Source organism: Vollenhovia emeryi, unplaced genomic scaffold (assembly GCF_000949405.1).
Source record: "Vollenhovia emeryi isolate VEMERY1.0 unplaced genomic scaffold, V.emery_V1.0 DF939141.1, whole genome shotgun sequence".
Classification (NCBI taxonomy): Eukaryota; Metazoa; Arthropoda; class Insecta; order Hymenoptera; family Formicidae; genus Vollenhovia; species Vollenhovia emeryi.
The window spans coordinates 89,447-108,466 of record NW_011967225.1 but is presented as its reverse complement, the minus strand read 5'-3'; the positions used below and the strand labels follow the sequence as shown (position 1 = coordinate 108,466).

Sequence of the window (19,020 nt, the reverse complement as noted above, 5' to 3'; positions counted from 1 at the left end):
TTCTTCCAGTGGAGCTCATTAAGTTATTAGAGGCGCATAATAAGCGTGAGACGCAGACGGCTGTCCCCTTCTCGCTACGCTCTCTCGCTCGTCCGCGCTACGTAACGTGAATTAATTGCGGAAGTGAACTTGAAATACATTAACCCGTTATTAAACGCCGCGCGCCCTGCGAAACCGACAGTATTACGCTTTTGTCGCGCCGTTCGGGATCTTGACGCGCGACACGATTAGAAGTTAATTTACCGGACGTCACGAGTGCGCCTGCACTTGGTTCGGAAATGCAACAATGGCACGGAGTGACATCAATGACGGCGGCTGGCAGCGGGAGCTCGTGGGCGACTCGGCGATACGCTCGTTGTTAGAAAAGCGCCGTACCAGGTGTTATTACGCGGAGATGACATAATTCGCGGTTGCGAAAGATTAGCGCGGGCAAGAGTGCGGGGAGCGGCGATCGTGCCGCAATTGTTCTCGCGACTTTTTTTTTTTTCGCTTCCTTCCCTTGGCGTCAGTCGCGCGCGCCGACGTGGAAACCGCGCGGGGAAACCGATCGCTAGGATGGGCATCGGTTGCTGCGCGAGGTGGTGCTCGATATCGGGAGCAGTGGCTGGCGAGGTGATCGCGATAAGAATCACGTGAGTCTCCCGGCCCATATGGATCCGCGTCGTTATTCTTGATTGAGAATTAACGATCCGTCTGGAACGGTCTTTTCCATCGCGAGACGGTAATTCGAGCGGTTTGCGGCGCTCCTACGCGAAATCTATGATTCACCTTGTTTAATGACAAGTTATTACGCGATCGGAACTTGTTAGCTGTTCCATTGAGTTCGTTGTAAATATAGCCCGTTGCAACGTAAGGCGCTAAAGACCTTCCATTAAACTCCACACCTGAAACTTTAAGGTGAAACGTTCTCCGTTGAGAGCCTCTTCGGAGGCTATTAAATTTCGTTTGTTACACAATCCGTCTTCGTGGGCTTAGGAGAGGAAAAGAGCTGACGGCTCACGAGGCGTGCCGTACAAAGTGATTCTCCGCACGCCACGTTTTACGCGGAAACAATGCCGCCAATCATAGATTTCGTTCGAACCTGAAGCTCGAACGTTACCGATCCGGGAGCGTCCGAGCGATCACACTCGACGAATGTGCGAAGCCTTTACACTGCCGAAGCTACGTGCTGTATATAATGAGTACATTTACACAATCACATACAGATAAGAGTAATGCCTGAAGAACACTTCGAAATAATAAACAACACCCCTCGGATGACCCGGCTACAAATCCCTTTACACTGAGCTGTCGATCCGCGCCGGTCGGTACCTTAGCGGGAGCGTGTTCGAAGGTGAGACGGCTAAGAGATGGCTAAAAGAACCGTCCATCCCGTAGACGTTGCGCTCCTCGTGTGCTGACCGTATTCCACCATCTGGGCGTTTCTCGTGTGCATTGTAGGTTGCTCGAGTTGGCCCCGAAGCTAGGACAACGGGTGCATTTCGCGGAGGGCACGAACTTACGATGCCGCGAAGACCCTATACCGTCCGATTCGGAGATAAGGTCAGCAGTCACCTAACTATGGATCTCCTGCAGAGCGATCTCTCTCTTTTCAGACGAAAGAGCACTCGGTTGTTCGCATAGACATGGTAAATATAGACCGAGCGTCCCATTGAATAAGCTGAAGCTTGTAGAGAAAGAGAGAGCGAGAAGATCTAAGAAGACTTTCTTTCTCTGTCTTACACCATCGTAAAAGAAAAGAATCGCGCCTGCGCAGTACTACACAGGTGTGATTCTCCCTTGTCGCGATGGTGAGACAGAGAAAGAAAGTCTTCTTAAATCTTGTCTGTCTCTCTCTCTCTCTCTCTCTCTCTCTCTTCACGAGCTTCAGCTTATTCAATGGGACGCTCGGTCTATATTTACCATGTCTATGGTTGCTCGTAACGTGAAAGAGAACGACAGAGTCAAAAGGACTCGGTTCGCATTTTTTTTTTTCCTTTTCCATCGAGATTACGATTCGAGTAACGTCTCGCGGCCGTTAATTGCGCCAAATTGAAGGTTCCGCGCTTTGACTTCCCGACCACGCCGGACTGTTGCCGACTCGACTGTCGCAACGCTTCAGACCTGCAACCTACATCGCACCTGCAGATTCTTCGAGGTCACACGCCGAGGGCGAAAATCCGCGGTTCGCAATTCGCAATTCGCGCGAATACGAGAACATAACGCGCGGCGCCGATTCCGGGCCGCTGATACATTCAAAGACGTCAGAGAGAATGAGGGGCGTTCGGTAAAACGCGGTTTTGTAATTTTGCTTCACGCTATTTACTTTACGAGAGTTTATTTTATAATGGGAAAGCTACGCGAGTGAAAACGGTACTTTCTTTGAAAACGAGAGAGAAAGAGAGAGAGAGAGAGAGAGAGCGAGCGAGCAATTTCGACTATATCCAATAAATTCCTATTAAATCCGTATTTTCAAATGAACAAACAAAACGTTGCGAAACATGATATTCGTATATCTCAAATATCCGAATAATACAAACGCCATTAACACAGCTCGATGACTACCGGTCTCGTGCAGACTCTTTCTCTCCCCGCGCCCACCCCTCTCTCTCTCTCTCTCTCTCTCTCTCTCTCTCACTCTGTATTTTTTTACCGTATGAACCTCGATTCCTGGCTAATACGCTTTATATTATTGCGCGCATGGTCGTGACACCTCCGCGAGAGGTGATCCGTCGCGGAGGGCGCATGAGCGGGGACCATGACGAGGGGGAGGCCGGAGAAGGACGCAGGGCGCACACGTACAACCGCCCGCGTTCTCTCTCACCCCTGTCGACATCGGTCATCGACGAGCCCTGGCTTGCGTTAGTCCGACCGGCAAACTCGCCGCGCAGCGTCGCGTCGCCTCCGCCGTCGCCGTCGCCTCGTTCGAGAGCTCGTGCCACCGTATGTTTTTACCGCGGGTCGCGAGGAGGAGCGCGACCTGTACAGGGCGAGGACTCGGAGGGCCGTTCGGTATGCGCGCTCCCAAGGGACCACGGGCGAGGGACGAAAATTTCGGAAGGAGAGGACCACGTTGAACTCACCCCTCGCGCGAGACGAGGCGTTCGGCTCGTGGACAGTGCGTAGGTGTTCCTTATTCGAAAGGTATTGCGTTGGAAAGAGGGTGAGAGAGGGTGAGTGAAAGAGAGAGAGAGAGAGAGAGAGAGGGAGAGGGAGAGACAGGAAGAAAGAAAGAGAAAAAGAGAGGAATCTCGAGGGTGACGAGAATGGAGCGGTGCGCGAACCCCCGTGGAATGTGCTCTATCATTGATCGAGCGTATAGATCGATCAACGTGGAGAAGGTCGTTCGGAGCAACTAGCAATTTCGGTGAATACCTGTCGATGTGCTCGTAGCACCGAACGACGTCCCAAAAGAATTCGCGGAGTCCTGGCCCTCGTTACCGTCGACGTGCGATCGATCGTCGATATCCTCAACGAGGGACCCACGTCGATGACGAGCGCGGAATCTTGAAGGCGCTCGGGCCCGACTCTGAGACGTCTCGTGACGGTGACAATGTGGATCAATCGATCCCCGGTCACGGAATCGCCGAGGCACGATTGCGCCTCGTGCCGCGGCAGCGGGGCTCACGACTTGGTCGTATCGGCGACCCCGATTATCACGCGTCACCGCGAAAATAAATTCCGGTGCTGGAAAACTCGATCGATGGTGCCAGTCACTCAAGAGGAGAGAGCCGCGCCGTGAGGGGCGGCAGGAAAGAAAAGGGGAGATAGATAGAGAGAGACAGAGAGAGAGAGAGAGAGAGAGAGAGAGAGAGAGAGAAAAACAGAGAGAGAGAGAGAGAGAACGAGTAATTGAGTGCGAGAGTGGATGCGAGGTGGACAAATGCAGGAGGTGAACAAATGATGAAAGTTCACCCACGTAGATTAATCACCATCCGAGTTTGCCGGGGTCACTCTCGTCGAATATAACCAGATAGCTTTCATTGTGATTCAGGCGCGCCGCTGGCCGTCGCACCTGATATCTCGACGTTTGATATTTCGAGCCGCAAAGCCTCGCTGCAAATTGCTGGGAAATTACCGGGAGATTCCCCGCTCCAAATTTCGTTCCCGCGTAATTTCAAAGTAATCCCGAAATATTGCGAAAGCGGTGGGCAAAACGTTTGGGGCAACGTCGACTGGCAACGAATCGAAATCGACAGGGACCGTACGTTTCTACACAAGCGACTTGGGACGCTTCGAAGCGAGGCTCCTTCATACGGAAGATCGTGCCGGAAACTTGGGGAAACGACCGCAAGCTCCAGCCTGTATTCCGGACGAACATCCGTCTCCCGACATCGCTTTTCCATTGTGATCTGACGATTGACGTCCATTATTCGGGCGGTTTTTCGAGTACTTTCGAGGACTCCAGAATTTCAGTGTAACGCTGGCGGCGAAGGTACTTAGAATGGGCTGCAAATCGGCAGCTAAGTCCAAGCTGAAAGAAGAGACGGTCGCATCGTCGTCGTCATCGTTGTTTTCGAAGTATAATCAGACGATCCAGTCGTCGGGCAAGCGGAAGACGATCCAGGAACACGGAGCGGAACACGGCGGCAAATCCAGTCTCGGGGACGAGGAAGAGAGCGAGGAAAGCAACGCGGCCTCCCGTGTCTCCGGGGGGTCATTTCCATTAGAGAACAGCGGAACGTCCGGCGTCGCGGTAGCTATCACCAGGTAGCTATCAAGCGACGATGCAGAAGTTGCGCTCGACCTTCAAAAGGTCGCGCACTCCCACGGGGGCGGAAATGAAATCCCAGTCTAGCCTCGAGGTGCCGAAGCAGATCAGGTCAGCCTCCTTCGACGAGATACAGCTACAGACGAAGAGGCAGGACGACCGTACCTCCTCCTCGTCCTCCACATGTTCCCCGGCGAGATCTCAAGACTCCGTGCGCGGCAGGAGGGGCTCCTCGACCCTGAAGGTGCCGCAGCTGACCGGTCAGCGTTCCAAGAGCTTCGACGCGTACTCCGCGAGTTCCGGCTCGTCCCCGAGTCAGCAGTTGCCAGCGGGTGGCATCGAGCGACCGGACACGCCGATCATCCAAGTCTCCGGATGCTACCACTGTGCCTGCGTCGAGGAGTACCGGAACCTCTGGCTGGCCGAGGATATCTCCAGGGAGGAGGCCGACGCCGGCGAGGTCCACGAGACCTCGGACACCGAGCTGTCCGAGAACGAGTCGGATCGCGAGGATGAAACCAAGAGGGAGGGCAGCCCGGAGATCCTGGTTACCCTGACGTCCGACAATGAACCGTGCGAGTCACGATGCGTCGAGGTAACGGAAGATGCGCCTGCCGAGCCGGACTTGGAAGTCAGGCCAGAGTTCCCGGAGAGGCAGCGCAGGCTGTCCAGGCAGGAGGCCCTGACCACCTTTCCCCTGGAGCATCTGCCCGCTCTCGCGTCAGCCGCGACCGCGTCGGAAGCGGACGACGACGACGACGACGAGGAGAACGAGACCGTCGAACCGAGCAGAGGCAAATTCGTCGTGCGTGACATTTTCCTGACCGTGCCGGAGCTGAAGCGGGACCGCGCCGCTTCCGTGGATTCGTGTTTTAATAACAATAAAAACGGCGGCGTTGCCGACGCGGACTCGTTGGCAGTGCCGCAGCAGAGCATCAGGTCGAAGAGCGTCGACATCGTGCTGCCGACGGACGCGAGGACGAGATACACGGCGCTGCTACCGGGAAAGGAACCGCGACCTTCGATAGGGTGGGTACGTCTGATTGGATGGAGCCGCGACCCCTCGGAGTGTTCTTCTGCCCTAATCACGTCGTACAACGCGATCTTCCCTTGCGTTGACGAATAGATTTCTAAGTTGGACGTCTTAATTCTGTTGCGCCACTTTAGCACTTACATTTTATTTACTTATCGTCAAATCTAGGATGCACCTGTCGCAAATAATATCGCTTGTCGTCGTTATTTATCTTCTTCTTTCCTTACTTTAGCAATCTTTAAATTTCTCAGTTATCGTGCGATGCATGAATCGACCTGTATATAATTAAATTGTTTTGTTTGCATTTTAATTTTTGATTTCGCCATGAAATTATGCATCTTGAATATAGTATAGACTTAATCTTGTTGTTAAAAAGACGGTAGAGATATTGACTTTTCTGGAATAAAAATGGACATAGACGCGGGGCACATAAAATTTCCATTTCTAAATGTAAAAATTTATGATTTGCATAACATTGATACGTATTATTGGAACGCGTATCAAATATACATATAAACATTATTGCTTATTACATACTGCTTTTAGAATACTGTGTAATTCACATTTTATTCATTTATTTATTAATGAAGCACGAAAATATTTAGATAGTTTTTTTGACATAATGCCACTTCTTTATGGCAATACTTCTCTTAGCATTAATGTACATAATTTAACTCATATTGTTGATGACGTAGAATTTTTTCATTGCACACTGGATAACATATCAGCCTTTCCTTATGAAAGTATGTTAGGCAGAATAAGAAAAATGATTCGTACTGGTAATCATCCTCTATCACAGGTGTGCCGACATCTTCATGAAATGAATAATATTCCAAAATTATGTACAACTTCCACTCATTGTCAGATATCTATTTTAAAACAAAAAAATAATTGCAATAATCAATCCGTTATACTCAAAATAAATTATAAAGGATTTACATTAAGTACTAAAAAACCAAATAATATTGTATTATTAAAAAATAATATAATAATGCAAATAACTAACATCATGTCTAATACATTACAAAGTAATACTTATGAAATTAAAGGATATGCTTGGAAAAAAATAAGATATATGTATACGTTCCCACTACTGTCGAATAATTTACAAGAGTGGAAATTAGCACCAAATGTATCTTCTACAATAATTTCTTGTAATGTACACGATATTTATAGTAAAATTCTTGTAATTCCAATACTTCGTAAAGAAAATAACAAAAAAGTCGAGGAGTTTTATGCTTCTGCATTATTACATACCGAGGAATATTAATTGTAATTGTATATTGTATTGTGTACTGCATTGAGATTCATATTAAAATGTTAAAGTGTTCAAACAATTTTAATAAAAATAATAGTTTTAATATAATTTTGAATGTACATTAGTATTATAATATTATAATAATGGATTAATATTTTTATAATAGTCGTACTAATAATAATTGTAATACAACAATTGTAATTAATTATAACATATTTAAGGGTTTTGTAAAAATATTATGTGTTAAAAAACAAAAATTATAAAAAAACTGAAGTAAAATAAAAAGATTAAAGAATATAATTTTTACATAAACTATTATTTAGAAAATTAACTGCTTACATAGAAACTACTAAAAAATAGAGAAATTGGATAGAAACTGAAAACAAACTGGTCAAGAAGTTTTAAAAAACTGATTAGAAACTGACACAACGCACAAAAGTAATCCGAGTAAAGATCTGTAAGGCGAAAAATTACATGTAGTTTGAACTTACAAATCTTATTAATATCTTTTAATAATGTAGTGAGCGTGGCACAGAGAAATTTGCGCTGCTTAGTAAATAAATGATCCGAGTTCGAAACCAGCCAGAACGCGCTGGTTTTTTCGGGCGCCGTTTTTCGAAAGAGAAGTGGTAATACCGATAGTATCTCGCCACACATATACCCCTTTAGCGGCTAACGAGAGGGGATTGCCGGTGTATAGGCAACACAAGTCCACGAACTCCAAGACTCCTCTATAGATGAACGCCTTTATAAAATCTGCTGCTCTTTGGAGATGTCCGGGGTCTCCGGCACTGCCGCGCCTGGGCGACTTGTTCGTGGAGTCTTGGAGTTCGTGGACTTGTTTTGCCTATAATATACACCGGCAATCCCCTCTCGTTAGCCGCTAAAGGGGTATATGTGTGGCGAGATACTATCGGTGGTTACCACTTCTCTTTCGAAAAGACGGCGCCCGAAAAAACCAGCGCGTTCTGGCTGGTTTCGAACTCGGATCATTTATTTACTAAGCAGCGCAAATTTCTGTGTGCCACGCTCGCTACATTATTAAAAGATATTAATAAGATTTGTAAGTTCAAACTACATGTAATTTTTCGCCTTACAGATCTTTACTCGAATTACTTTTGTGCGTTGTGTCAGTTTCTAATCAGTTTTTTAAAACTTCTTGACCAGTTTGTTTTCAGTTTCTATCCAATTTCTCTATTTTTTAGTAGTTCTATGTAAGCAGTTAATTTTCTAAATAATAGTTTATGTAAAAATTATATTCTTCAATCTTTTTATTTTACTTCAGTTTTTTTATAATTTTTGTTTTTTAACACATAATATGTATTTTAACACATAATATTTTTACAAAACCTTTAAATATGTTATAATTAATTACAATTGTTGTATTACAATTATTATTAGTACGACTATTATAAAAATATTAATCCATTATTATAATATTATAATACTAATGTGCATTCAAAATTATATTAAAACTATTATTTTTATTAAAATTGTTTGAACACTTTAACATTCTAATATGAATCTCAATACAGTACACAATGCAATATACAATTACAATTAATATTCCTCGGTATGTAATAATGCAGAAGCATAAAACTCCTCGACTTTTTTGTTATTTTCTTTACGAAGTATTGGAATTACAAGAATTTTACTATAAATATCGTGTACATTACAAGAAATTATTGTAGAAGATACATTTGGTGCTAATTTCCACTCTTCTAAATTATTCGACAGTAGTGGGAACGTATACATATATCTTATTTTTTTCCAAATATATCCTTTAATTTCATAAGTATTACTTTGTAATGTATTACACATGATGTTAGTTATTTGCATTATTATATTATTTTTTAATAATACAATATTATTTGGTTTTTTAGTACTTAATGCAAATCCTTTATAATTTATTTTGAGTATAACGGATTGATTATTGCAATTATTTTTTTGTTTTAAAATAGATATCTGACAATGAGTGGAAGTTGTACATAATTTTGGAATATTATTCATTTCATGAAGACGTCGGCACACCTGTGATAGAGGATGATTACCAGTACGAATCATTTTTTTTATTCTGCCTAACATACTTTCATAAGGAAAGGCTGATATGTTATCCAGTGTGCAATGAAAAAATTCTACGTCATCAACAATATGAGTTAAATTATATACATTAATGCTAAGAGAAGTATTGCCATAAAGAAGTGGCATTATGTCAAAAAAACTATCTAAATATTTTCGTGCTTCATTAATAAATAAATGAATAAAATGTGAATTACACAGTATTCTAAAAGCAGTATGTAATAAGCAATAATGTTTATACATATACGCAATGGAAATGTCTCGCGATTAAAATCACATTTCTAACTTCTTGGATTAAAAATTTATTAGTTATATCTTATATTTCCACCGTCTGTTTTCTATTAGTTCTTCATTTATGTTTTCACTTTAAACTTCTTGTACTCTTTGTATGAAACTGGACTAAAATATATCTCTTGTTTGAAGCAACGACACTTAAATCTTGTATTTTTGTGTTTCATGTATTGCAACACGTGTATGAAATAAAAACAAAAATGCATCGCCTCTGCACGAGAAAAGCGACACAAGTCGAAAATAGCAATTTTACAAGAGAACGAGTTAAAACGTTCAATCTGCTCGCACAGATTGTACGCAGGTATTACAACGTGGTCTATTAAATTGTTTTCATCCTTTCTCTTTTCTTTCCTTGATAGACCTGTCACCATAATGTGACAATCGTACTTTTCTGTTGAACGTTCCGTTTCTTTGCCATCGCTATTTTTGAACGCAGTGTTCACTTTAATTCTCCTCCGGGCGAAATTTGTCTAATTACACTTTTCTGGATAAAAGTGCATACGTTTACGAGTTGATGCAATAAATTATAAAGACTCAAAAACTCATACTTTTTGACCTGTGTCACTTGCCTTGTGCAAAGACAATATGGTATACGCGTAACGTTATGAATAGAATTCTATCCTGAATTCTGACGCGACTTATAGATCGTCTAAAGTGGGTTTGAAAAAATAAGCAGGAAAAGACTTTTATAATCATGCCGCTATTTCCGGCTCTTTCCTGTATTTACGATTCTACTTAAAAGGGGCGCGTAGCGCTACCTTCTCATAAATGATTATTTAGGTCATTTCCACGGCATTTCCATAAGTTAGAAGAATATAATGCTAGGTATCGCTCAGAAAAAAAAACTATGTTTATGTATTAAAAGCAATGAAAGAGTAATCTATTATCGCGGGAAATTAAATATTTAGAGGATATCGACTCAAGAGCTGAGATAAGTGTGGTATCGCACGCACCTTTCGTGCGGTATGATTATTACCATTATTTATTTATTGCGCACACAGAGATATATCCCACGTCAAAAAAGACTCGCATCTAAAAAGCAACTGTGATCGTTAAATTTTTATATTCTAATTTTGGGGATGAATGCTTCACCACGACAGGAAGGCGAACTTCAATTATTCAGCACATTCACTTTAAATCTTTAAGATACTTTCTTACTGTTTCAAAGATACGACGTGATTTCTTCCTCGCGCTTGTCGGGTCTTCATGACAGAAGCACGAGCAAGGGGAATTTTAATTATGTATACAACGGTATATGTGTTCTCTTTCCCGTCTATGTCATTTCTTATTGCATTTAATATGCAAAATTATTGAAACTTTTTTAGCAAATAAATCGTGACGTCGTGTGGAGCGTAGGATGTAAAAATTAGATTACTTTTCTTCGCGATAATTTTTAAATTTGTTATAGTAGAATACATACATGTATATGTGCGTATTAGAACCATATATATATATAAACTATACATATACTGTATACAGTTTAAACATTATATATAGAGGAAAATCCCCTATGAGATAGCGGAGTGTCTGCTAAATTAATAGACACCATCTGTTGGTTCCACCATGGAGTTATTGCCCTTGAGGTGAAATCTGTTTAGTGGCAAATTGATTGTTAGTTCGTGTAATCGTTGCGAGAAACGATTTGTGATTGAATTTGGACTTTGAAAGCCTACTATCTCACATTGGAATCCTATCGTACAATAGAGGACTTTTCTCTATACATTATATTCAAGCTATATGTTTAAATTATTTTATATGTACACACATATATTTGACAGTTAACGGTAAAGTCGAAAGAAGTTTTATGAGCGTCTGATGCGATGATTCTAGAGGGAGAGAGGATAGTGGAGAAGATAGCAGAGACGGGGGTAGCTCGAGTCATCGTGAACCTCGGTCGACTCCGGATTGGGGTCCAAATGCGATTAATGAGGAACATCTTTGGGTACCAACCGCTACGTCCGGTGATTTCTGTTACGTCAACGACTGTTCCGTAAGTCCCAACGATAATGCGCAGAAGGATGCGAGAGGACGCTTTTCAAGAACAAAAGACGCATCGGGGATTTGGATCAATCGGATCGTTATGTGCCCCTTCTTCTTTCTCCCTTTCAGAAACACGGACCCCGGTTGAAGTGTCCGGCTTGTCGTGTAGTGGCTCATGCCTGCTGCGTCGGAAGTTTAGAGTTCGCCTGCAAGCCGAATTTTCGCGATGTAGGGGTACGTCAGTATCGCGAGCAAACGACGACCCATCACCACTGGGTCCATCGACGATCGCAGAAAGGCAAATGCGCTAATTGCGGCAAGTCCTTCCAATCAAAGCTCAGCTTTAGCTCCAGGGAGATCGTGGCGGTTAGCTGCAGCTGGTGCAAAGCCGCTTACCATAACAGGGAGTCGTGCTTCAACGTGCAGAAAATAGGCGAGAATTGTGAGCTGGGCACTCACGCATCGATTGCAGTACCGCCGTCGTGGATCGTGAAACTTCCTCGTAAAGGTAGCTTCAGGAGTAGCTTGAGAAGGTCACACAGAAAGAAGAAGTCCGGCGATGGCTCATCTTACCGGCGGAGGAGCAAAGAAAAGGAGAAGGAAGAGAAGGAGAAAGAGAAGGAAAAGGAGAAGGATCAGGGAGAGTTGTGGATCGTCAAGCCCATACCCACGGCTACCGTGAAGCCAGTGTTGGTGTTCATAAATCCAAAATCCGGCGGTAATCAAGGGGCGAAATTGTTACAAAAGTTTCAATGGCTGCTCAATCCAAGACAGGTTTTCGATCTGACGCAGGGTGGTCCAAGAATGGGGTGAGTAGACCATCCAGCTAAATAAAAAGATGTCTATAAAACGACTGGCAAAGGACGACACATGATGCAGAGAGGAAGGAAAGAAAAATCTTAATCTTGCAGACTAGAACTTTTCAAGAAGGTCCCAAATTTGCGCGTATTGGCCTGCGGCGGCGACGGTACGGTCGGTTGGGTCCTGTCGATTCTGGACCAAATCGGCGCTTATCCAGCGCCAGCGGTCGGGGTACTTCCTTTGGGCACCGGCAACGACCTAGCGAGAGCACTGGGATGGGGAGGCGGCTACAAGGACGAGCCGATCGGCAAGATCTTATCCAGCATAAGTGACAGCGAGAGCACCCTGTTGGACAGGTGGCAACTGAAGGTCGAGAGGAACCCCGATGTCAAGAACGACGACGACGGCGGCAAGGGCAAGGAAAACCTGCCGCTCAATGTGGTTAACAATTACTTCTCACTTGGTGTGGACGCTCACATCGCCCTCGAGTTTCACGAGGCACGAGGTGAGACCCGTAGACTTTTATTTACTCGCGCCGCCGATTATTATTAGCGAAATGATATTCGAAAATATCAAGTCGGTACGTGTTGTCCTAGTTTGAGCGGGAGATCGATCGCGTGGGCGATCAAGGTTCCGTTCTATGATTTCGACGAGGTCAAAACTCGTTGCTCTCAAGAGTTCCGACCTCGTTTCTATTCCTTTTGTTTGTCTTTTAATGAAATTGAATCTTTCTTGCACTCTGGTGTATGTGTAAAAACAAAAAGAAGGATGTCGTCTAATGAACTTTCCGCGATTCACTTGTAGAGGCTCACCCGGAGAAGTTTAACTCCAGGATGAGGAACAAATTGTTCTACGGACAGATGGGCTGCAAGGACCTGCTGCTCACAAAGTGGAAGGACCTCTCGGATTTCGTGACGCTGGAATGCGACGGTCAGGACATGACGCCGAAGTTGAGGGAGCATCGGGTCCACGCCATACTGTTCTTGAATATCGCCTCCTACGGCGGCGGGACGCATCCGTGGAGCGCGGGAAGCGGCACCAGAGAACCCGCGATGGACGATGGCTTGATCGAGGTAGTCGGTCTGACCACCTACCAGCTGCCTCTTCTGCAAGCACGTGGACACGGCACCTGCATAGTGCAATGCAGCACCGCCAAACTGGTCACGACGAAGACTATACCGATGCAGGTGAGTGTGATTTGTTCCGCTTCTCTCCGTCTATCTTTGATCGCACAAGTCCTTTTCTTTAACAATGCGATTCCAAGCCGTCTTCCTTTTGCAAAACATAATAAATATACAAGTATGTTTCTCTAGATTGCCAGCACTAATAATAATAAACTTTCAAATTTCAATCGATCGTTGTCAAAGCGTATTTAATAAATGTGGCCAGCTGAGGTCGACTGAAATTTTATAATAAATAGATTTTAATTATTGAATATATTTATCATATATTTGTGGATAATGGGAGATTTCAATATAATAATCCCAGTGAGAAATGCTCGTCGATCGATGTCGAAGTCGTCAAATCGATTCGACATCGTATCGACGTCAATCAACAAATCATTTCTCGCTGGGATATTTTTAATGAAATGTTGTAATGTTTTTATTCCGATAACATTATCGTTCTTGATTTTTACTGTGTTACAGGTCGACGGCGAAGCTTGTCGTTTGTTACCATCTATCATAACTTTGGGCATGTTGAACAAGGCTACGATGTTAGCGAAAAGAAGGAACGCGGGAAAGTCGCACCAGCACACAGCGAGATTAGACAGGCTGAAGCTGCCTGTGATGAGGATAAAGATGTCGGATTATGAAGCGTACCATCACAACAAGGACAAGTTGAAGCAAGTGGCGGAATCGTGGCTCGCGGAACCGCTCGATCTCGATGCTGCGACCGATCTGGAGAGCCTGAGGAAGCTCCTGACTAAAGATTACAATGTGGATTCGTGCTGTTTCCTCGATTGTGAGTGCCGTCTGTCGCGCGGACGATGCCGCAGATCGGTGCGATCCTGCGTGCGAAGAAAATGTAAAAAGTGCGATTTCTGTTGTTTAGCGTGCACCGCGGAGAGATTCTTCAGGATCGACCGTGGCCAAGAGCAGCTGCATTACGTGACGGACGTCGCCGTGGACGCCGTTTACATCCTCGACGAAGACGCCGTGCAGCAGCAATCCGACGGCCAAGCGGGACCAAGTCAGATTGTCGCGAGTCAGGAAGCCGAAAGCGCGCAAATCCGCTTCTCGAGGTACGCGAGGTGTTTCCGCCCGGATCCAGTGTCTAGATTTTTTTTTCCTTCGAAACGCATGATATGATGTATGATATAGCGACGAACGTCTAAAGGACTCGGCAGCCGCGACAAAGAGGACGAATCGACCGAACGAAGATAGGCGGGGACAAGAACAGCCCTCCGTCGCCGGGAAGATCAGACTTTCCAGACAGCCGGAGAGCGTTTCGCTCGATAAAGAATCCGAAGGGCGGAACGGCGTGAGGCCGAGGGACCCGGCGAGCCGGAACCCCTTGGACGCGCCGCCGAGCGAGAACAAAAACGGCGAGTCGAACTCTCATATAAGACGCGAGTCCCTGAAGCAGAACTCTCATGTCGCAATCGCTCGTGCCGAACAGTCGCAGCACCAGGCTGACCGATCTCTCGCTTTTATCAGGTAAGGTTCTCAGAGTCTCACCTCGGCGTGCCGTTAATTATCCGAATGGTCGAGAGCCAAGAAGGGTGTCTGTGCGACGTTAGGAGGCAGGCAACTACAAATGAAGATCACTGGCGGCTCTCAAAGCGGGTAACGTAGACCTTTATTACACACGAGTGCCTTTTAGACGGTGTAAAAGGTATCGCGATATATTATGGATTATTCTAAAGAAAAACTCAACACACACGAGCCGACACGTACGTTACGTAAACCCTCATTCGACCGTGCGTCTCAATTATCTTTGCTCGAATAATTTATTCGGATAATAATTATTCGCTGTCCGCGACGCGGTTGGCGCAGAAGTTGGCGTGCGAGGGATGGGCGCTGACCTAATCCCCCGTTTGCATTTGCAGCCCTCGCGACAGACTCTTTGGCCTGAACTCGGGAGTTCACGGATTCACTGCTGAGCTGCTCGAGAAGAGCTGCGACGAGATACTGAGAGCGGCGAAGATCGGCGATCTGCCGACCCTGAAGCAGCTCCATCAAAAGGGGTACTCGCTTCTCTCGATCGATGAAACTGGCCAAACGGCGCTACACCTCGCGTCGAGGCACGGCCACAAGGACATCGTCAGATATCTTATTGCCTGCGCCCCGCCGACAATTTTAAACATGATCGATAATGACAAGTAAGTTGGCGAACGAATCGAACGAGACTCGCGATGCAATTGAAAAATTCACCTCGCGAGCGCGTACACCAATCGCCGACGTTTCTCCCAGTCGTCCCTTTTTACTCGCGCTGCTCTGTATTCCATTCATCCCGATTATGAGAGCGAGAAGTAATCTATTTCTATTTCAGAGGGCAAACCGCCTTGCATAAAGCTGCGCAGAATAAACGCCGTTCCATTTGCTGTATGCTCGTAGCCGGTGGCGCGTCTTTGATGATGAAGGACCGGCACGGCAATACGCCGCATCAGCTCGCGCTGATTGCGGAGGATCACGATCTAGCTGCGTATCTTCAAAGTAAGTAATCCCGAGCTTCCGATCCGTAGGACCGATCTTCCCTCGATTCGTCAGGGCGGAAGGAATGTTGAAGGGTGTCTCATTAATAAAATCTCGTTTCTCTAGAGTGTTAAACATATAGCTCTAAGTACCTGAATATATACGAATTGTAACGATGTGTGTCACCAGGTCAAGAACACTTTCAATTGGCGACGGACGAGATGGAGAGCGATCTCTGACCTTCAGCGTTGATCGCCACGGCCTGAACCGCCCTGAACGACTGTGACGTAAGAGCCGCTATTGTCAGCGTGCTGACGACGCTTTTCGCGGCATTTTTTTCGGCGACATAACGTAATTCGCTACGTGTGATAATCTGATATTCCTCGTCCGTTCAACGTCGACGATTACGTGTTTGCCAAATGCTGACGTATTTTTCTTGTCGATACCTCGAAATTACTCTTTAGGACTCAATTATCACATAATTATCTACACACACACACATATACACACACCCACATACACGGACACACACGCGTACATTTATACGTAACTATGTAGCTGTTTCTAATCGATAATAAGTCCTTATTTTTCTCACTTGTAAACTTGCCCGAGGCTTGTAGCTCTACTTACATTCACGTACTCGGCAAGTGGACCATAATCGGTCAGGGAGCACCTAAAATTGTTCCTAAGACGAGTAAAATTTATTTTTTCGTACCAACATTTAACGTCTCTCCGGCCCGAAATGGGACAGTCAGTTTTGTATATCTAAACACGCCCATTATATATTTACGGAAGATTCTACAGCATTACAGTCTCGTGCAAAACAAACAGACAGAATAAAGCCGGCCGTCAGATTTGCGCGATTACAGAGAGCGGACGACTGTATGTGGAGTGTTCATCCCGGTGATGAAACGTTAAATCTGTGCCAACTGACTGAGTCACGAAAGAATATTAACGACAATGCCAAAGGGAGATTGACTGTCTCATGTTGGGGCACATTGCAAAAGTATATATATATACACGTATATACGAAACGTTCATAGTCTCCACTCGAAAATGGGTGCTACAAGCGAATCGATAATCTGTTAGTTTTAATCCAGGGAAAATAGAAGCTAAAACCTTAGCGAGAGAACGGTGCAAACGAAGGTACATTCTATACATACCAAAATGTAAAAAGGGATCAACGTACGAACACCAATTAGTAGCTAGACGCAGTATCTATCAATATTATTGTACTATTGCTATTACTATTATACTATTACTACAATTATTTTTCTGTCGGATTGATATGAGATCTATGTACATATACGTGTAGAGTTTTTGGGGCGCTCATCGCTTGGATTTGCGCGTATTCTAAAGAAAGGACGCCGCTCACAAGTCAATACGATCGTGCACGCAACGATTACTTTCTTTCGCGCGTCTTAATCGAGCCCATTTACTTATCGATTCTGTGATCCCCTAGAGAACCAGTTTATATTCTGTTAAACTTTACGAGAAAGTGTGTGTGAAGATTTCGTACGGCGGCGAGTACATCCTCTCTGTCCTTCTAAGAAAAAAAAGGCTTTTTAACTCCAAAGACATTGAAAATTGTGCTATATTGTAGTTTTTGGGATCATCTTTTAGACTCTTCCTAGACAAAAAAAAGTCTTATCTCTATTTCTAGTGTTTTTAAATCGCAAACGAAAATACACCTCGAGTACCAAGCTAATTTAGAACTGAAGTCACCTAAAGAAGATGGTAAAATTAACAAACTTTATCAATTAAATTGTTGATTAATTATTACAGTTAAATGAATAAATAATAGGCCTCGAAGTTGCAAAATTACTTAATGTTAATGCCAACTAAATGTAATCGTCATAAAAAAGATTTCATTTCTGGAGTAACTCTAGTAGCACAGTGCATTGGCTGAACACAATCAAATATTGGGCCAATGTGTAACCAATGTTTGGTCATGTCACTGCGCTACTAGGCTTCTTTCTTAGGAGGGTAGCTCTGTTGTAATCTCTTTTCTTCGCTATCAGATATTATTCGTATACTGATGCTCAATAGTTCGTATTCTTTGCTCGCCGCAAAATGGCAGAGAAATTATTAGGGAGCAAGGGGTGCGTATCGAACGTGACCGAACGATCGAGTTGTCTTTAGATTTTAAAATGATAATTGTTGCGAAAGTATTCATAGTGTCAGCTCCTTTCAACACGCGAGAGGTGATCTGTGACAGTGTCTTGTACCAATTCAATTTTGAATTATTCCTCGTCTCAGGATGGAAAGTGTGTACAGTGTATCGAGACTATTGAGTGTTGGTATTGCAGGAGTTGCGCACTCTTTTAAGTCTAGGTCACGAGCGATTTTCCAATCGTCTCGTCTTGCAGCGGCGAGAAAATCAGTAATGTCGACTCGAGTGAAATCTTGACACCGCGTTTCCCGACGAGTCAACAAAGAGGAGAGAATTGCCGCTGTTTTGTGACTGTTAAGTTTCACGCGAGGATGTAGATAACTTACGAAACTTTGTGTTCGACCGCAACTTAAGAAGACGAACAATTATTGTAACGGCGAGTTTACGCTTTAGGTTTTCGTTAGGTCGCGATATACATGTGTAACGGTGTAAATTACGAACGTCGGTCTTTCATCGATTTTCTCTTGAGAAAAATCGACTGCGCGCTCGCGGTGGAGGATGGGCGCGATGTCTAGAACGTCCTCGCTTATCTTTACCGCTCTTTTAGAGTATTTAAGAAGAAATGCCTTTCGCGATCCGTACCTGTTGTACCGTTGTACTGAAAAAAAAAGAGAGAATTTAAAGCGAGAGAATACCTGCAAGGATCGTTGTAGGATCATTATAGGGCGCGTAAGAGTACATAGCGCGCGTTATCGGGCACACGCGTGTAATGTATATCGAGAACGGAGAACGAGAGTAGCGTTAGTTTTAACGCCCGATAGCGCAGCGGCATTGGAACCGGTGCGATCTCGCGAAGATCGGTTCTCGAAATTGTCGAAGCGCCGGAAGAAAAGGGGATGCGCCTTTTTCCGTTAAGCCCGCATCAGACTACGTATTGAGACTGAGATTAGATTGAAATTTCACCGATCGGAGTGAAATTCATTAAACTTGATATTAGCAAACTTTACTCCGACCGGTCAAATTTCAATCTAACAAGAATAAAGACTTGTTGTCGCCAGTAAACAAATAAGCAATGTAGAAAATTAATAGCCGACACAACTGGCAAGTTCTAATTGAAGAAATTTATTGCGAAAATTATTA

At 44.4% G+C, this 19,020-nt stretch overlaps 1 protein-coding gene across 3 annotated transcripts; it reads left to right on the top strand.

Moving 5' to 3' along the window:
* The first annotated feature begins 1,067 nt into the window (after positions 1 to 1,067).
* On the top strand, positions 1,068 to 18,569 carry LOC105566924 (eye-specific diacylglycerol kinase). Of its 3 annotated transcripts, XM_012021332.1 has the most exons (13): positions 1,068 to 1,333; positions 1,441 to 1,542; positions 4,125 to 5,719; positions 11,182 to 11,341; positions 11,461 to 12,140; positions 12,243 to 12,637; positions 12,937 to 13,319; positions 13,779 to 14,094; positions 14,185 to 14,374; positions 14,454 to 14,789; positions 15,182 to 15,454; positions 15,625 to 15,788; positions 15,957 to 18,569. In XM_012021332.1, the coding sequence occupies exons 3-13, from the start codon at positions 4,707 to 4,709 to the stop codon at positions 16,004 to 16,006; spliced, it is 3,960 nt and encodes a 1,319-aa protein (XP_011876722.1). In that variant the 5' UTR covers positions 1,068 to 1,333; positions 1,441 to 1,542; positions 4,125 to 4,706; the 3' UTR covers positions 16,007 to 18,569. The 3 variants fall into 3 exon arrangements, with proteins under 3 accessions (XP_011876722.1, XP_011876721.1, XP_011876723.1); XM_012021331.1 differs by lacking the exons at positions 1,068 to 1,333; positions 1,441 to 1,542 and having other exon boundaries at positions 1,851 to 5,719; XM_012021333.1 differs by lacking the exons at positions 1,068 to 1,333; positions 1,441 to 1,542; positions 14,454 to 14,789 and having other exon boundaries at positions 1,851 to 5,719.
* The last annotated feature ends 451 nt before the right edge of the window (positions 18,570 to 19,020 follow it).

Excerpts from the sequence above, each read along its gene's own strand:
- LOC105566924 (XM_012021332.1), top strand. The coding sequence starts at position 4,707 with ATGCAGAAGTTGCGCTCGACCTTCAAAAGGTCGCGCACTCCCACGGGG. Across the intron at positions 11,342-11,460 it reads GTTACGTCAACGACTGTTCC|AAACACGGACCCCGGTTGAA; the intron begins GTAAGTCCCAAC and ends TCTCCCTTTCAG. Across the intron at positions 12,141-12,242 it reads CAGGGTGGTCCAAGAATGGG|ACTAGAACTTTTCAAGAAGG; the intron begins GTGAGTAGACCA and ends TTAATCTTGCAG.